General features: G+C 43.0%; 1 protein-coding gene across 1 annotated transcript in view; it reads left to right on the forward strand.

Moving 5' to 3' along the window:
* Positions 1 to 1,108: 1,108 nt before the first annotated feature.
* LOC128620169 (sarcosine dehydrogenase, mitochondrial-like) overlaps positions 1,109 to 17,832 on the forward strand; it is a 29,738-nt gene continuing 13,014 nt past the window's right edge. The window contains exons 1-11 of the mRNA XM_053644895.1: positions 1,109 to 1,388; positions 2,974 to 3,300; positions 5,174 to 5,352; positions 5,667 to 5,846; positions 6,670 to 6,793; positions 8,695 to 8,795; positions 10,656 to 10,760; positions 12,446 to 12,575; positions 13,265 to 13,351; positions 16,239 to 16,329; positions 16,469 to 16,610. Of these exons, the coding sequence (XP_053500870.1) occupies positions 2,979 to 3,300; positions 5,174 to 5,352; positions 5,667 to 5,846; positions 6,670 to 6,793; positions 8,695 to 8,795; positions 10,656 to 10,760; positions 12,446 to 12,575; positions 13,265 to 13,351; positions 16,239 to 16,329; positions 16,469 to 16,610 (1,461 nt within the window). The 5' untranslated portion in view covers positions 1,109 to 1,388; positions 2,974 to 2,978. The remainder of the gene's footprint in view (positions 1,389 to 2,973; positions 3,301 to 5,173; positions 5,353 to 5,666; positions 5,847 to 6,669; positions 6,794 to 8,694; positions 8,796 to 10,655; positions 10,761 to 12,445; positions 12,576 to 13,264; positions 13,352 to 16,238; positions 16,330 to 16,468; positions 16,611 to 17,832) is intronic.

Consider the following 17,832-nt stretch of genomic DNA (forward strand, 5'->3'; position numbering starts at 1 on the left):
AACAACTTGCTCCAACTTACTCTTTGGAGTAAGTTTGTCTGTCGTTGGCTTTCGTTAAAATAGCTCAGAACCTCCCCTGCTAAACCTTTTGCTTTGTAGAGAATCCGTGTCCTGTTTCGGAAAAAAACAAACAAACAAAAACAAAAAAAAAAACAATTGAGAGTGTGTTAATGTTTTTATGATTAATTTTAAGCCAAGTCTGAAATAGTTTAGATTTCAATCAAATCCACAGTGTTAAAAAAAAAAACTTTATATAAAATAGCAGTTACAAACAAAAATGTCACAAGACTGAACTTTGGTCTTTGGCACCGGGACATGTTATCAGAGGCTCAGAAATTCACTCCAGCTCCACACTGAGATAACTGCTGACCTCTAGTGACCCTGCCCTCGTCTGACAGCCAATCAGAAATGATCTCCATGGCCAACGCCTCCCTGTCGTTCGTCAGGACCTCCTCAGATAACAACAGACTGAAACTACGCTGGACAGAGCTGGAAAAAGCAGTCGTAATACAGCTTTCTCTTTAAAGACGTCTGCATTGTCTGCGTTCTCTGGTGGTGTTCCTGCTCAAGTGAATGCCATGTGTTTGAGGAATTATTACACGATGAATTATCGTTCGCTAAAGTCCAGGCTTCTGATCCTGCAAACGTCCTGGAGTCCTGATTAACCGAGAAAGTTGTGAAACAAAGCTCCAGTTAAAGGACGACTTTAGGAACAAAATTTAACAACGTAAAAACTTCAACACATGTATATTTTGTTCATTTTTCTTTCTATTACAAACAACCTATAAAGTATTTAGAACATGATAAATAAATAATAGTTTAATCCACGGCCTCAGTTTAAGTATATTATAGCCTGGAATGCTTCATTGTGTTTACATGGGACTCCTGTCAGTCTTTTTATAGACACGCCCCCAGTGCTCCTTTTCTCCGCCCCCATCTCAGCCTACTCTACATGAACTAAACCGAGAGCCACCTATCTTGGACAATCAGACTCACTACTAAGAAAATACAAATCCTCTCAAATATTTTGGTAATACTACAGTACGGTATTGAAGTTTTACTAAAGTTTCACTTTCCACCTCTGACCTCGGGCCACGCATCCTGTGTTCCACTAAATCTAGTCCCCTTGATGACTCTCTTAATTCGGTTCCGGGCTGTGCTTCAGTTTGGTGTTTCACTCTGAAGGGAACTAGATGTTGATTTGAGACACACTCCAATCCTCACACGCTGCAACTTTACTGCAAGTGTGTGTGTGTATATGAACGTTGTTTACCCTGCATACACACACACACACACACACGTTATGTTTTGACGCTGTTTGTAATTTGAACGCAGGCGACATTTTGTGGAACTGAAACGAACCTGGAGGATTAAAATCCTGCAACTCGGTGAGTTCTGAGTGTTTTGAGTGGCATAAAAAGTCCCGGATTTGTGTTGTTGTGTGTTGTTAAAGGAAGTAACACAGTTAGCATAAACACTCCGATTAGAAACGCAGAGCACTGATGTGGATGTTAAAGCAGTGGTGTAGATTCGGAATAAGTCTTAACAGCAGTGCTGCTGAAAATATCCACCGCTATTCGGACCTGCAGGGTTGTGTTCCACTTAAAGGGCCAGTCTGACATTTAAAAAAACAAAACAAAGTGTTTGTAGACTTGTAAAAATCAGATAATATTAAAGATTTAAAGATCGTGTTTATAAACTGTCATCGACAATATTTTGTCTATATGCCTGCGCAAAGGATCTCCCTAATTCATGTATTTATTTAATCCTATTGGTGTTTTTCTGGCCTGGAAATGAGCTCCTCCCCTAGCTCCTCCCCTAGCTCCTCCCCCAGCTCCTCCAGAACTGCTCAGTCCTGCAGGTGGTTTTACACTATACAGTTTTAAAGTGCACCTATTATAGTATTTCAGATATTCCCTTTCATGTAGTGTGTTATATACGTAGCTGTTTGTGAACGTAAAACATCTGCAAAGTTTCAAAAATCAAAGCGCACGACAGACGGAGTTATCGACTCCTAAAAGAAGGAATCGATTCTGAACAGCTGAATCGAGTCGTTAGTGATTCCAGACTTCCTTCCTGTACTAACCTACGTGGGTTCGTAATAAAAAGCCCCGCCTCTGGTCTTCATCGGCTGCTCGCTGACAGCGCTAGACCGATCACGACAGACTGGAGGAGTTTAGAACGAATCCTTTAGAACGGATCATTCGTCTTTCCACGCTTTTCTTTCATTCACACTTAAGCCTGCAAACGGTATTTTATCTCGAGTCACTCGTTCATGTTTACCATGAAGTTGCACAGGAAGTGACGTTCCACCGATGTGGTGGAATTTACACGGCAGAAAGTTTATTAAAATGTTTCCCGACAAAAAATTTCTGTCCTCATGGTGAACAGCTAAAAAAAATAAAAACCACCATGCTCCAATTTCCTGATGGTATATAAAGATCACATACTTTTCCTATTAACGTATCAGCATCTATTCACACATTATCTTCCCAGTAATTTCCTGGGAATTACACTCAATACTGTTCGTCACGTCAGTATTTCCCAGGACTCTGACCCTTCTTTATTAATTGCCTTTTAGTTATTACTCTATTATTGTCACGGCTGCACGGTATCATTTGTTAATGGTTAATGGTTTTTATTGAGCTTAAGGCCCCTGACGGGAATATCTCCATCCTGATTCGCTGTTTGCTGCTTCAGCGATTTCTAATCTGAAGAAAACAGGCCAGAGAAAAAGCAGCGTTGTGCACGCTCTTTTCGATATTCTGTACGAACAGGCACGAATGATTATGAACAAACTGTTTTCCTGATATTTTATTTGTAGATGTGTTAGCTAAGAATTTGAATATTTCAGGAAGCAGCCGCTGTATTAAAATAAAACATCACCCCCGTGATGCTTATGGTTCGGTCCTTTAGTTTCCGGGCCTGTCCTCGTACGCCGTTGTTGCTGATTTCGGATCCGTGTCGTTACAGGGGTCATGGCCTTCTTGGGGAGCGCGGTGCGGAGGGCGGTGGCGTATCGCCGACCGTTAGGGTCGCTTTACTGTCCTGCCGCTCGCTGCTACAGCGTCCAGAGTGAACACACCACAGAGAAAAGCGTCCCCTACACCAAGACCCTCAAAGAAGAGAGCGGATTGAGCGGACCCACCAAACCTCTGCCCCGATCCGCAGACGCCGTGGTGATCGGAGGCGGCAGTCTGGGATGTCAGACGCTCTATCACCTGTGTAAGATGGGCATGACCAATGTAGTGCTCCTGGAGAGGGACAGACTGACGGCGGGGACGACGTGGCACACTGCAGGTACACGTGACACAACATGGGGATTAGTATTTACAGTAAGATGTAAGGGTTCTCTTTACATTTAAAAACATGACAAACTGAAGAACCCCGAGAGTTCTAACACTTCAAACCGGAATTTCTTGTACACAAATATGTGGTATTATTAACCAAGCTGTCAGACATGCTGTGTTCTTCTGGCTGTAATACACCGTAACACTCCGAAGTCAATAATTATGGGATTCGTTTTGTGCCGAAAGTATTGAACGTAACTTTTTCGAGAAAATTATACGACGATTATACAGCTTATTTGATGTGTGCAGTGTTTGTTTGTTTGTTTTTAAACATAGTCTGCAATGGTTTTGCATGTAGTCCTCATCCAGGCCATTTATAATTCAAATAATGCTATTTAGCATGACGTGTTGCACTGGAATGTGAGTTGCATTCAGATTTGAGCATCAGGGTAAGAGCTAGCATGGCATTAGTAGCCCCATGTCTGGGATTGGGTTTACACGTGGAACTGTACCAGTCCATTAAACATGAATCCAGTTCGTTGTCATTAGGTTTGTGTGGGTTACGGATTTTACCCCCACTCACAGGTTATCCTTTTAAAAGACTGTGATAAACACTTGAATTGTACGGAAGCTAAAATAAAATACAGGAAAATGATCATTTCTGCTATTTTAGGTTTAGGGAGAGTTGCTGAGGCTGCTGTGCGGTCTGAATGCTTGTGGAAGGAAGTCAGATTCCTGGAGTCAGCGCTTGGCCTGACGCCACACCACCAATGTCTTCAGATGGTTCGATGAAATTAGCTTTCGCTATACGGCTCTTTGTTGGGGTTTTTTTGTCACTGTTCTGGTGATTATTGTTTAAGAAGATTAAGAATGAGCTGGAATCTATCCAGAACTGAACAATTAGGAATATTACGAACAGCTGGATGGTGGGTTTATAACTGGTTCTGTGTAATCCTTGTACAAATCGCGTGTCTGACATCCACATTAGACGCTTCACTGTAGGACTGTTTAATCTTTTGGATAAAAAATTGGCCAGGATTATTTTTCTATAAACCATTTTTGTCCCTCGTTACAGAGACAGTCACACACTGCTAGATTTTATTTCACATCAGCTGGAGAATCCAGTCGAAAGATCATCACTGTGAGATGAAGGGAAGGGACGGGGCTTCCAGTGGATCAGTTTAATATTCGAGAGCACCTACGCGACTGTCAGTCATTCCGTATTCACGTGTTGATTGGCTTCATCTCCTGTCTTTATTGGGGGAGAAAAAAGAAGCCTGCTTCTGTCATATTTTTAAAGTGATGACTTGAACTAAAGTTTACTAAAGTTTGGCACTTCTGGTTATATAATAGGATGTAAATATGATGTCGCTGGATATAGTGGCAGTTTAATTTCACGTAGAGATGATTAAATCGTTATATAGCTCAAGCCTTGTTGTAATGCTGCCAGGCAGCCTAAATGAATCCAGGGTGCCGATACTTTAATATTCACAAACATGACCAGAATGTCGAGCCCAAACGATCCTAAATAGCATTGCGGCACCATTATGCCCTGTGTAGGGAGCACATGTAGTGAATAGGAAGTAACACGGTGAAGTGACGCATCTCAAATGACTTAAGGACCCTTCACTTGGGAACTTTTTTCTTCAGGAACTTTAGGATAGGAACCTTTTATTTTAAGAATGTTCTACTAGGAGCTTTTTGTTCAGGAACTTCCAGAACCTTAGTCTAAGAATTGATGTATTTTTTGTACCCTATGTAGGGAGCACATGTATACTGACGCTGTATACTGAACCCAGTTCAGTATTTATTTACAGTACGACTCGCTCAGTAATGGATATGACGCTATGACGTGTCTCACTCTCCTGCTGTCTGTCTCTCAGGTTTGTTGTGGCAGTTGAGGCCGAGCGATACGGAGGTGGAACTTTTGGCCCACACGAGGAACGTGGTCAGCTCGGAGCTGGAGGAGGAGACGGGCCTGGAGACGGGCTGGATCCAGAACGGAGGCCTGTTTATCGCCTCCAACAAGCAGAGACTGGACGAGTACAAACGCCTCATGTCGGTACGTCACGCCGAGTCAAAATCCTCAGCTTCTTAATCAATAAGATGTGTTTTAATCTGACCGCTTTGAACCGGGAACGCATTCCATGACTAAAATTTCTTTCCTTTGTTTACGCTGTTTGTAAATCCACATAAGCCACATTTTATATGTGTGTGTGTGTATATATATATATATATATATAGAGAGAGAGAGAGAGAGAGAGAGATAAAGATCTGCAGCTACAAGTGTATTTGTCTGTGTGACTTTAATAATAAATGTTGTACATAGCTTTAGGTATTTTTTAATGGTATCGGTTCTTCTCTCTGCTTGCCCAGCTGGGGAAGGTGTACGGTATCGAGTCGTATGTGCTCTCACCTGCAGAAACCAAGGAGCTTTACCCCCTGATGAATGTGAAGGATCTGTACGGGACTCTGTACGTCCCCAAAGACGGCACTATGGACCCTGCTGGTACCTGTACCACCCTGTCCAGAGCAGCTTCTGCCCGCGGAGCCACGGTACCACAGACCGGTTCTCTACTGGATTATACCCAGTGTAACATGATCATGCATTATAGTGCGCACTTACAATTAAATGGTGCACAGTAAATTAATCTCTACAGTAACAGATTCGTTATTTAGGAACGTTAGTGCAGACCGTTTATTTAACTTCAGATACTTTAGCCAAGAAACTTGACTTCAGTTCAGGAACCATAGCTCTGGAGCATTATTTTAGTTTTTTTTTTTTGAACCTCAGAGATACTATTTTAGCCCAGATGCCTTTTTAGCACAATGATTTTATTTTACCTTGAGAACTTTACGCAAGGAACTTAGTCTATTTATAACTTCTCTGTTAAACATTAAACTAATGAGCGTGCTGCCATTTTACAGCCTGGGTTGCCAGATTGGATTTATTCCATGTCTGAAACCATGCGGGTTTAAATATATCTTTTGTGTGTATTAAATTTATTATTATAATTATAATAATTATTATTATTATTACAGTAAAAAGTAATACACTAAGTGACAGAGTGGTGTGATGAAGCAGGCGTACTGTTACCACCCTATAGTTGATTATTTTCCTATAACAGCACTTGCCCAACTTTTATGCAATTTATTATTACTATTTATCTATTTTTTTTCTATCTATTTGTTTTTATAATTACATTAAACATTGTTTAACAAGTTTTACAGTGTGAATATACATGATGAAGCGCAACAGCACAGTTAACAGTTTTTACTCCATTAAAAAAAAATTTTTTTTTTAAATTACAGACAGGACCACAGTTAATTATTCATTTAACTTGCTAGGAAATAATGAAATGAAACTTCCTGTCTGCAGGTGATCGAGAACTGCCCTGTGACGGGCATCCAGGTGAAGACGGACCACATGGGTGTGAGGAGGGTGAAGGCAGTGGAAACAGAATTTGGGACCATTGACACCCCGTGTGTGGTGAACTGCGCAGGTTTATATCACGGCACCATACACACATTCCTTCTCTGACTTCATTACACTTCTGAATTTTTCTTTTCTTTTTAAAAAAAAAAACCTTTTGTAAACCTCTGCCAGAAAAAAAATATATCTGTATATATATAACACAAGTGCGAAAGTCAAAGTCTCCAGAAGAACCGTTACAGTAATTTCCTTATAAACCCGCACTTATCGTACACAACACTGCTATTTTATTTTTAAAGCAAAGGGTCGTCACACCAAATATTGACTTTGTTTCATTCATTAATGTTTACTGCCCTTTATAGTATTTAAAAAAAATCATTTTAATGTAGAAACATTTGATTTCGTTATTTTTTTAAGGCGTCTTTTATCTACAGCGTTTCTTTGCACAGAACTGTATATAATTTTTTATTTTTTTTTAAATTACAAATACATATTAGAGTTGCATCAAACAAACAAACAAACAAATAAATAAATAAATGCTTTAACACTTTATTTAATCACGTATTGGAATATTTCCTCAGGAATGGATTAAGGATTTTACAAGTCAAATAATTGACGTGTTTACGGAAGTAATGAACTGCATTAGGTTGAGTTGCTCTGATTGGACAGCGCGTCTGCACGCTGGCCGCATCGTGAATTAGATTAGTGAAAGAAATTAAATACGGTTTATAAAAATAAATAAAAAAACCCCCAGAACAATACGCCTAGTAATGCAGTAAAAACGAATTATTAATACGACGATAAAGTAAAAGAAAGAAGCTTTTTCATGTCGATGCGTTAAATCTCTCAATAAATCCACCAGTGTGTCCATTTAAATAATAATATATTCCGTTAATAAATCCAATAATATGTCTTCTCATATATCAGACACCCTGAAGGTGGGGTGAGAGTGAGCGTGGGTGACGGCCCTACAGGACAGATCACTCTTATGACGAACACTGACAGTGTGACAGGCAAGCGTCGAAGGAGACGGGTCTGAAGATGCAGCACGTCTCATACGTGTACATGGAGTCAGTCTAGTGCTCACTGTTTGTGCATGTATTTTCTTGCATGACCAGAAGAGGGCGCTCCTGGTTTACACACTGCGGAGGGTGATATTTACGCAGGATGGAGATTAGTGCTGCTTCAGACCTGATGTGTGTATAAAAAGCTGCATCTGACCTCTGAAAGGTTTCCACTGAAGCGCAAAGCCTTCATTTTCCTCCACATTTTAAAAATAAAACCAGTTTACAACGCTCTCCGTCTGGTTCGTCTCTGATTGGTCAAGTATTCAAACTACTGTCCTTCTGCTCATCTTTGAAGTCATTAGTGAGTTTTATTTATGTATGTATTTATTTATTTATTTTTGGAGAGCGAAGCTGTGATGACGGATTATGCACGCGGAAGGTAAGTTTATTATTAATTAAAATTCACTGGCCAGGTGTAAGGAACTGATCATGCTGAAAGTTCACTCGGGGTCAAGTCGGAGTTAAGTCGGGGTCAAGTTGGGGTTAAGTTGGAGTTAAGTCGGCGGGAACCGTATAAATGGTTGTAAATATTTGTACGGTGATGGACTTCAGTGTTTGATCTGAGAAAGCAGGACGTAAATGCGATGAACTGTCTGATCCGACCAACCTGAGAAATGAGCACGCTTGATTGACAGCCATTTATCTGAGACTCCGCCTGCGACATCGTTCAAGCGACTAAAGACAGTTATAGTTACAGAGTAGCTACGCCTGATGGGCTAGCTTTTGCTCACTCGGTTATGTTTCACTAGCTCTCACCAGGTGTACTTCCTCTGCTAAGGTGAGTTTTGTTCGCTGGTCTGTACTGAAGTTAAGAATGAAAGGGTTCGGTTGTCTTTCTTCCTGAAGTTCCTCCTGTATCGTGAATCCTGGTTAATGAATGCTGTTGTCTCTGCTCTGGTGTCAGGTGTGTGGGCCACTAACCTGGGGAAGATGGCCGGCGTGAATGTTCCTCTCATCGCCATGCATCACGCCTATGTGGTGACGGAGAGGATCGAGGGGATTCAGGTGACATCATCCCCTCAGTACCTGTATTGCTGTCTCGCTAATTGTACTCTGTGAACCCATAATGCCCCTCTGTAGCCATTGTGTCCTCTCTGTAATGTCACCTCCCTACCGTCTCCTCTATAATGTTAATGTCTCCTCTGTACCCTCCGTTCTGTAACACCTCTTCTTATAACGTCACCTCTGTACCGTCCCCTATACTGTCCCATCTGTACTGCCCTTTCTGTCCCGCCCCCTGTTTCACCTCCTCTGTAACAGTAACATGTCTTCTGTACCATCTCATGCGTAACAGTTTCCCTGTGTAACACCTTCATGTTTTGTAACGTCTCTGCACCACTTACTCTGCAACTGTCTCATCTCTACCTGAACGTCCCCTCCAAAACAGTAACGTCCCTTCTTCACCCCTAACGTAACGCTCCCCTGTAACTTCCCCCTCTATAAAGCTCCCTGTAACACCCCCCCGTAACTCCGCCCCCTCTGCGTCCTCCTCTAACATTCCACAGTAACATTTCCTCTCTGTAAATATCCTCCCTAATTCTTTCTTTCTTTTCTTCTCTTAATTCTCTCTCTCGCTATCTTTTATATGGTCTTGTTGTATGGACAGTTTCACGTCACACGTGAAACTGTCCAGTTCTTTTTTCTTTTCTTTTTTTTTGAGCCACAGTGTGTGTCTCTCTCTCACTCTCTCACTCTGTGTGTGTGTGTGTGTGTGTGTGTGTGTGTGTGTGTGTGTGTGTGTGTGTGTGTGTGGGTGGGTGGTGAGTGTCTCAGAATAAAGTGACACTGTTATTCTTATCCCTTCTTATGCAATAACACAGCTTTCACACTGCACCAGCAAAAACACAACAGGCACCATGAGATCGTTCTTCTCCACAGCTGAAAGCCTCAGCTAACATTATGCAACCTCCCTGCTACTGTGAGAGAGAGAGAGAGAGTGTGTGTGTGTGTGTGTGTGTGTGTGTGTGTGTGTGTGTGTGTGTGTGTGTGTGTGTGTTGGTTCAGTAGCTCTGTCCACCAGATGTCCCCTCTCTCTCTCTCTCTCTCTCTCTCTCTCTCTGTCTCTCTCTCTCTCTCTCTCTCTCTCTCTGAGCATTACAGTAACCGCTGTTTCGTGCCGTTCATCACGCCGTCAGTCTGCAGCGTTCACGTGTCGCGCGCATGCTAATTGACCCACGCGCTCGATGATGAATCGAGAGAGTTTAGAGAATAGAAGCTCCCCGACCTGAGATAATTAAACCGTTAAACCAGTGCGCACTTCCTTCACATGGACCATCAGGCTGAGCAAACCCAACCGACTAGGGTCATGCGTCTGTAATCCATCTTCTGTGATGACTTCCTTGATGTTTGTGGTTAAAAATGCTTTGTGCTTGTGTATGCGTGTGTGTGCAGCAGAGGGGAGAATTGTGGGATTTTGAGGGGGAATAAATATTGGGGAGTAACGGCGTATTAACGTGTATAATGAAGCGGAGGTTACTGAGAAACCGCAAAGAAGCGTAAACTCCTCGGCCCTTAAATTTACAAAGCGCTGATACTGATACTGGAGACTCCTTCCATACATGTTAAATAAAGACTTCCTCTCCTTATGGAAAACTTGACCATATCGATGATTTTGTGAGCTGTTGCTATAGAAACGATAACGTATCAGAACGAGCACGTTAATATAAACCTGCGCTGCTGTTAGAGAGAACTAATCACCATTTTCTGACCAATCACAATCCAGGATTACAACTTCATTTACATATCTTTGATTCTTTCAGTTAACTTTGTAACACACCTGATCTCAGCTGGTCCTGTTTTAATGAGAATGACCTTAACCTTGATCCCGTTTGTTTATTGTTTGTTTGTTTGTTTGTTTTTTTCCAGAACATGCCCAACGTGCGGGACCACGACGCCTCGGTCTACCTTCGTCTGCAGGGCGACGCCCTGTCTGTGGGAGGCTACGAGCAGAACCCCATCTTCTGGGACGAGGTGAGTGTCCTGCAGGGGGTCGCTGTCGCTTTACACACACAGTGGGTTTTGAAGCTGCAGTGTTTCTGGGTGGGATGTGCGAGTGTTTGCACATTTCTAATTTCAGTCTTCGTGTGGGAGTTTTTATCCAATTTCAGTCACGACAGCAGCACAGGCTCACTCGAGATAAAGTTTACTTTTAGAATATTTGTGTCTTTTACGGCTGTGTGTGTGTGTGTGTGTGTGTGTTGTGAATAGACATGATGACTTGTTCTGCGTGGAATACTGTGTGTGTAATGACAGTATGATGTGTCATGTTCTTGACCACATCACACACGACCTAATTACATGCTGAGTTTCTGTCAAGGTCTGTGCACGTCTAAACATGGTGCTGCAGGTCTGTTTGTGGTCGTCTGTGGATGTGGGTGTGTGTCTGGTCATCTGTTGTTGTGTCTATAGCTGTGTTTTGGGTGTCTGGTCGTCTGTTATTGAGTCTATAGCTGTGTTTTGGGTGTCTGGTCGTCTGTTGTTTTGTCCATAGCTGTGTTTTGGGTGTCTGGTCGTCTGTTGTTTTGTCTATAGCTGTGTTTTGGGTGTCTGGTCGTCTGTTGTTGAGTCTATAGCTGTGTTTTGGGTGTCTGGTCGTCTGTTGTTGAGTCTATAGCTGTGTTTTGGGTGTCTGGTCGTCTGTTGTTGAGTCTATAGCTGTGTTTTGGGTGTCTGGTCGTCTGTTGTTGAGTCTATAGCTGTGTTTTGGGTGTCTGGTCGTCTGTTGTTGAGTCTATAGCTGTGTTTTGGGTGTCTGGTCGTCTGTTGTTGAGTCTATAGCTGTGTTTTGGGTGTCTGGTCGTCTGTTATTGAGTCTATAGCTGTGTTTTGGGTGTCTGGTCGTCTGTTGTTTTGTCCATAGCTGTGTTTTGGGCGTCTGGTCGTCTGTTGTTTTGTCCATAGCTGTGTTTTGGGTGTCTGGTCGTCTGTTGTTGAGTCTATAGCTGTGTTTTGGGTGTCTGGTCGTCTGTTGTTGAGTCTATAGCTGTGTTTTGGGTGTCTGGTTGTCTGTTATGTTTATAGCTGTGTTTTGGGTGTCTGGTCGTCTGTTGTTGTGTCTACAACTGTGTTTTGGGTGTCTGGTCGTCTGTTATTACGTCTATAGCTGTGTTTTGGGTGTCTGGTCGTCTGTTATGTTTATAGCTGTCTTTTGGGAGTTTGGGTGTCTGGTTGTCTGTTATTGTGTCTGTGGGTGTTTGGGTGTCTGGTCATCTGATTGTGTCTATAGTTGTCTGTTGGAGTCTGTGATAGTGACTGTGTATTTGATTGTGGTTATGTCTGTGATTGCAGCTATAGGTGTCTGTGGTTGTGTCTGTGTTTTGGTGTCTGGTCATCTTTGGTTGTGTCTGAGGTCATCCACGCCTGTGTCTTTGCACGTCTGTGGTTTTCTGCTGTTGTGTCTGTTGGAGTCTGTGATAATGATTTGTGTATGTGATTGTGTTCATCTCTGGTTGTGTCAGCGGTTATGTGGTTGTGGTTGTATGTAGGTGTCTGTGGTCATGTCTCTGGTTGTGTCTGTGGTTGTGTCTGTGGCCATCTATGGATATCTGTAGTTGTGTCTGTGTCTGAGTGTACGGCTGTCTTGCTGTCCCTGTCTGTCCCTGTCTGCGCAGGTCTGTCTGCGCAGGTCATATCAAGTCTGTGTTTTCGTCGTACAGGTCTCGGATAAATTTGCCTTCAGCCTGTTTGACCTGGACTGGGACGTCTTCATGCAGCACATCGAGGGAGCAGTTAACCGAGTTCCTGCTCTGGAGCGGACTGGGATCAAATCCACCGTCTGTGGACCAGGTACACGCATGTAGATTTACGTGTACACGCTGCACTCTGTATAGCTGGAATTCAGATACAGATGGGAATGGATTTTGTGTAGAACGTTGTCCATGACCTCGTCGCTGATTGGCTCACGTCATCGTGTGCGCGTGCGTGTGGATTGGCCGAAGCTGTAGCTCCTGCGGCTGTGACTCGCTCTGATGGGAGCTGACAGGTGTGAAATGTTGTTTTCACAGCGCAGGAGCTCCAGGTCACGTCCACACACAGCGCAGGTAAATACGGCTTCGGGCGCTACGCTAAACGCCAGCGACAACAAAACTCATGCGCTTTATTCGTTTAAGAGACGAACACAATACGGCTTTGAAGCCTAGAAAGCCTTGCTTTTGTGAGGGAAAAAATGAATAAATAATGTTTTCACTTTAGAGTAAAATAAATCATTTGACAAGAAGGGTCTCCATCTTCCTGTCACGTGAGTCAGTGAATCAGTGAATCAGTGAGTCAGTGAGTCAGTGAGTCAGTTTGTAAATCAGAATCTCTTACAGTACGTGATAAATTGGCATCAACAGGACCACTTCCTCTCCAGACAGTGAGTGAGGAGTGAACATTCATCTGTTTGACTACTTTTTAATGGAGCCTTTATTTAAAATATATACATATAATATATATAATATTTATTATTATTTAAAAAAATTGTTGTTGTTGTTCAGAATCATTCACTGCAGATCACAAGCCACTGATGGGCGAGGCTCCTGAAGTCCGGGGATTTTTCCTGGGATGTGGCTTCAATAGTGCAGGTACCACACACACACACACACACTCTCTCTCACACACACACACACACACACACACAGAGTTGTAAGAGTCCCAGCATGGGGTAGAATATGACCAGCACCAAGGCATCTTTCTTTCCTTTCTTCCTAACTTTACTCCTTCCACCAGTTTCCCTTTTTACTTCTTCCCTCTTTCCTTCCTTCTTATTTTTACATTTTCTCTCTTTTCATTCCCTCTTCCTTTCTTTCATCCTTCCTCCTTCCATCACTGTTCCTTTTTTTTCTTTCTTTCTTTCCTCCCTTCTTTTCTTCCTTCCATCACTGTTCTTCTTTTTCTTTCTTTACTTTGTTTTTGTCGTCTTTCCTTTCCTTTGTTCTTTTCTCTTCTTGTTTCCACCGTCACCGTGACTGTTTCTTTCTTTAATGTGTAATTTATTTGATTTTACATCCAGAAGTTAATTGTAATTATAGCACACAGTGCTGTAACACAGGGGACTGCTCCCTCAGAGGTGAACCTGTGTGTGTGTGTGTGTGTGTGTGTGTGTGTGTGTGTGTGTGTGTGTGTGTGTGTGTGTGTGTGTGTGTGAGATGAGGGTCAATATGCACAGTCACGGAGACCTTGTCCTCTCTGTTTGGTTCCCTTCGTGTTCCCTAATATTCTGTGCAGTGGCTCCACCCACTCGCCTCTCCTCGGGCTTAAATAATAATTCCCAGGAAGTCTGCGAGACAGGGACAGGCGGAGCGAGACAGGGACAGAGAAACGAAGAGCGACCGGGAGAGAGTGACAGACAGAGAGTGACCGGGAGAGAGAAACAGAGAGCGACAGATGTAGAGAGACAGCAGAATTCATCTACCCACTACTGCACTGATCACATCTCACTTACACACTTATTTTTGCAATTATTACTATTTTTTTATAACATTTTTATTATTCTTCCTATTATTATTTTTATTTTATTTTATTATTTTTGTTGTTTTTTAATTCTCCTCTTATCTATATTGATGCCTTGGCAATATTGTATGTAAACAAAATGTATCACACAAATAAACTAAATTGAATTGTGAGAGAGAGACAGAGAGGGCGAGACAGCAAGACACAGAGAGAGAGACAGCAAGACACAGAGAGAGAGAGAGAGACAGCGACACAGAGAGAGAGAGAGACAGCGACACAGAGAGAGAGAGACAGCAAGACACAGAGAGAGAGAGAGAGACAGCGACACAGAGAGAGAGAGAGACCGCAACACAGAGAGAGAGAGACCGCGACACAGAGAGAGAGAGACCGCGACACGGAGAGAGAGACCGCGACACGGAGAGAGAGAGACCACGACACAGAGAGAGAGACCGCGACACAGAGAGAGAGACCGCGACACAGAGAGAGAGACAGAGACACAGAGAGAGAGACAGAGACACACAGAGAGAGAGAGACAGCGACACACAGAGAGAGAGACAGCGACACAGAGAGAGAGAGACCGCGACACAGAGAGAGAGAGACAGAGACACACAGAGAGAGAGAGACAGCGACCGCGACACAGAGACACAGTGAAACAGAGACTCGGTGAGAGACCGAGACAGCGAGACCTGTAACCTCGTCGTACACTATGTGGTGAGCAGACGTAGTGTATAGGAAGCCGTTGGAGACGCAGCCTCACTGGGGTTGAGGAACGTGTAGACGAGTTCCTAGAGCGATCTTCACATTTGTCCTTCTCAGTGATGGACATCTCACAATTCTGTTCTTCAGACCACAGAACCCAATTCCTCCTTTATTTATGACTCTCTCTCACACACACTCTCTCTCTCTCTCTCTGTTTTTCTTTCTTTGTCTGTCACAATCTCTCTCTCTCTCTCTCTCTCTCTCTGTTTTTCTATTTCTTTCTGTCTCTCACAATCTCTCTCTCTCTCTCTCTCTCTGTTTTTCTTTCTTTCTGTCTGTCTCTCACAATCTCTCTCTCTCTGTTTTTCTATTTCTTTCTGTCTCTCACAATCTCTCTCTCTCTCTCTGTTTTTCTATTTCTTTCTGTCTGTCACAATCTCTCTCTCTCTCTCTGTTTTTCTTTCTTTCTGTCTGTCTCTCACAATCTCTCTCTCTCTCTCTCTGTTTTTCTTTCTTTCTGTCTGTCACAATCTCTCTCTCTGTTTTTCTTTCTTTCTTTCTGTCTGTCACAATCTCTCTCTCTCTCTCTCTCTGTCTTTCTTTCTGTCTGTCTCTCACAATCTCTCTTTTTCTCTCTCACTTTCTCTCTCTCTCTCTCTCTCTCTCTGTTTTTCTTTCTTTCTTTCTGTCTGTCACAATCCCTCTCTCTCTCTCTGTTTTTCTATTTCTTTCTGTCTCTCACAATCTCTCTCTCTCTCTCTCTCTGTCTTTCTTTCTGTCTGTCTCTCACAATCTCTCTTTTTCTCTCTCACTTTCTCTCTCTCTCTCTCTCTCTCTGTCTCTCTCTCTCTCTCTCTCTCTCTCTCGCGCTGACATTTTGCTGAAGCAGTATATTGATTGGCGTGAGCGGTTAGTCTCGGAGTCCTGTGGAGTCACTTTAATGGAGTTCTTTACCTCCTGAGGCGAACGTTTCCACTGTAAACGATGGTTTTCTGCGATGCCCCTCCCACCCGGAGGCCATGGATTTTTGCTCCCTTCTCTTCCGGCCACGGGTAGCTGTGGCGTTGTCGCGATTCGAATTTGCGATGTCCCTACTGTAGAGCGAACGCTTTACTCTTGCACCGCTCGGGAGCCCACATGCTGATTTCTAACATGAGCTCAACTCTATGCTAACTCTAACACTAGCTAATATTAGATGGAAGCCACTGGAAGGTAATGAGTAAATCAACCTGATGTCCTGACCCTGATATTCCAGATATGAGGGAGAACGTGTGTCTGTGTGACGTGTTTAATTAGCGGCTCATTGGATTTGATTGACAGGTATGATGTTGGGAGGAGGCTGCGGGAAGGAACTGGCTCACTGGATCATTCACGGGCGGCCTGAGAAGGACATGTACGGTTACGACATCAGGTGTGTGTGTGTGTGTGTGTGTGTGTGTGTGTTTCTAAATCTAGATAAATCCCTGCCTAAACAAGTATTGTTGTTAATCAATAAGCGGGACAGATACAGATAGTGTGTGTGTGTGTGTGTGTGTGTGTGTGTGTTGTAGGAGATTCCATCATTCTCTAACCAACAACAACCGCTGGATCCGAGAGCGCAGTCACGAGTCCTACGCTAAGAACTACTCGGTGGTGTTTCCATTTGATGAGCCTCTGGCCAGCCGCAACATGAGGAAGGACCCCTTTCACCAGGTCCTCTTCACACACACACACACACACACACACACATCTGAAAACAGTACGTTTTAAAGCAGGTTTAATTCCTTTCTAACTCAAATCTCAGTTCACACACCGACGTCATGAGGCACAATATCCCAATCGTTAAACATGGCTAAGCCCCGCCCACTTTCAACGGACAACACAAATGTGACTGACGTAGCAGACGACCAATCACAGACCTTCTCTGGGAGCTCTTCTCCAAACATATCATTAAATCATTTACTCATCGCTAACCGCTTTAAACAAAACTCCTTTTCAAATAACTTTTTAAAGATAACGAGTCCCTGTGAACGAGCTGTTGCTATGGAAACGGTGACGCCTTACATAACGATAACGAGCGCATTCATATTATTCAGCACCTTCTGACCAATCCAGAATTCAGCAGCGCGGTGGGATAAAGACAGTCCATAAAGCCAGTGTAAATGCACGGAATTCTGTTCAGTCTTCATTTTTATTGAAACTGAATTCTGTAGAATTATAAAACCTGTAAATGAGGCTTACAGCGCCGCTTGAAAGTTAGTGAACCCTTTAGAGTTCTCTATATATCTGCATATAAATATGACCTAAAACAACATCAGACTTTCACACAAGTCATGAAGACGTAGATAAAGAGAAGAGAGTTAAACAAACGAGACAGAAATGTAGGAAAATGATCCAATATTACAGATCTGTGCAAAAGTATGTGAACCTTTTCTTTCGGTATCTGCTGCGACGTTTTCCTTTAGAGATGGTTTTGTGACCTTTTCCAGCCCGATGAGCTTCAAGGTCCTCAGAAATCTCCTCTGTTCGTGCCATGATACGCTTCCACAAACACGTGTCGTGAAGATCAGACTCTGATAGATCCCTGTTCTTTCAATAAAACAGGATCGTCATCCTGATGATCAAAAAATTCTTTATTCGAATATTTTGAGATGCTGGAGTTTTGATTCCCGTGAGCTGTACGCCGTAATCATTCCCATTAAAACGACAAAAAAATCCGTGGTACTGACCGTGGAGTACGGCTTAGCCCGGGCTGTGAGGTAAGATAAACGCAATTGGCTGTTTAAAAGATGGGAGGAGCCACTCGATATGCCCCGCCCTGACTTCCTGTTTCAGTGGAAATTGCATCAGCACATCAAATAATTCTGCGCGTTTCAAAGCACTTCAGTTCTTTATTTAAAATTTGCTGTAGATGGCGCTGTTACTATTTTCGCAC

Source organism: Ictalurus furcatus, chromosome 16, assembly GCF_023375685.1.
Source record: "Ictalurus furcatus strain D&B chromosome 16, Billie_1.0, whole genome shotgun sequence".
Lineage (NCBI taxonomy): Eukaryota > Metazoa > Chordata > Actinopteri > Siluriformes > Ictaluridae > Ictalurus > Ictalurus furcatus.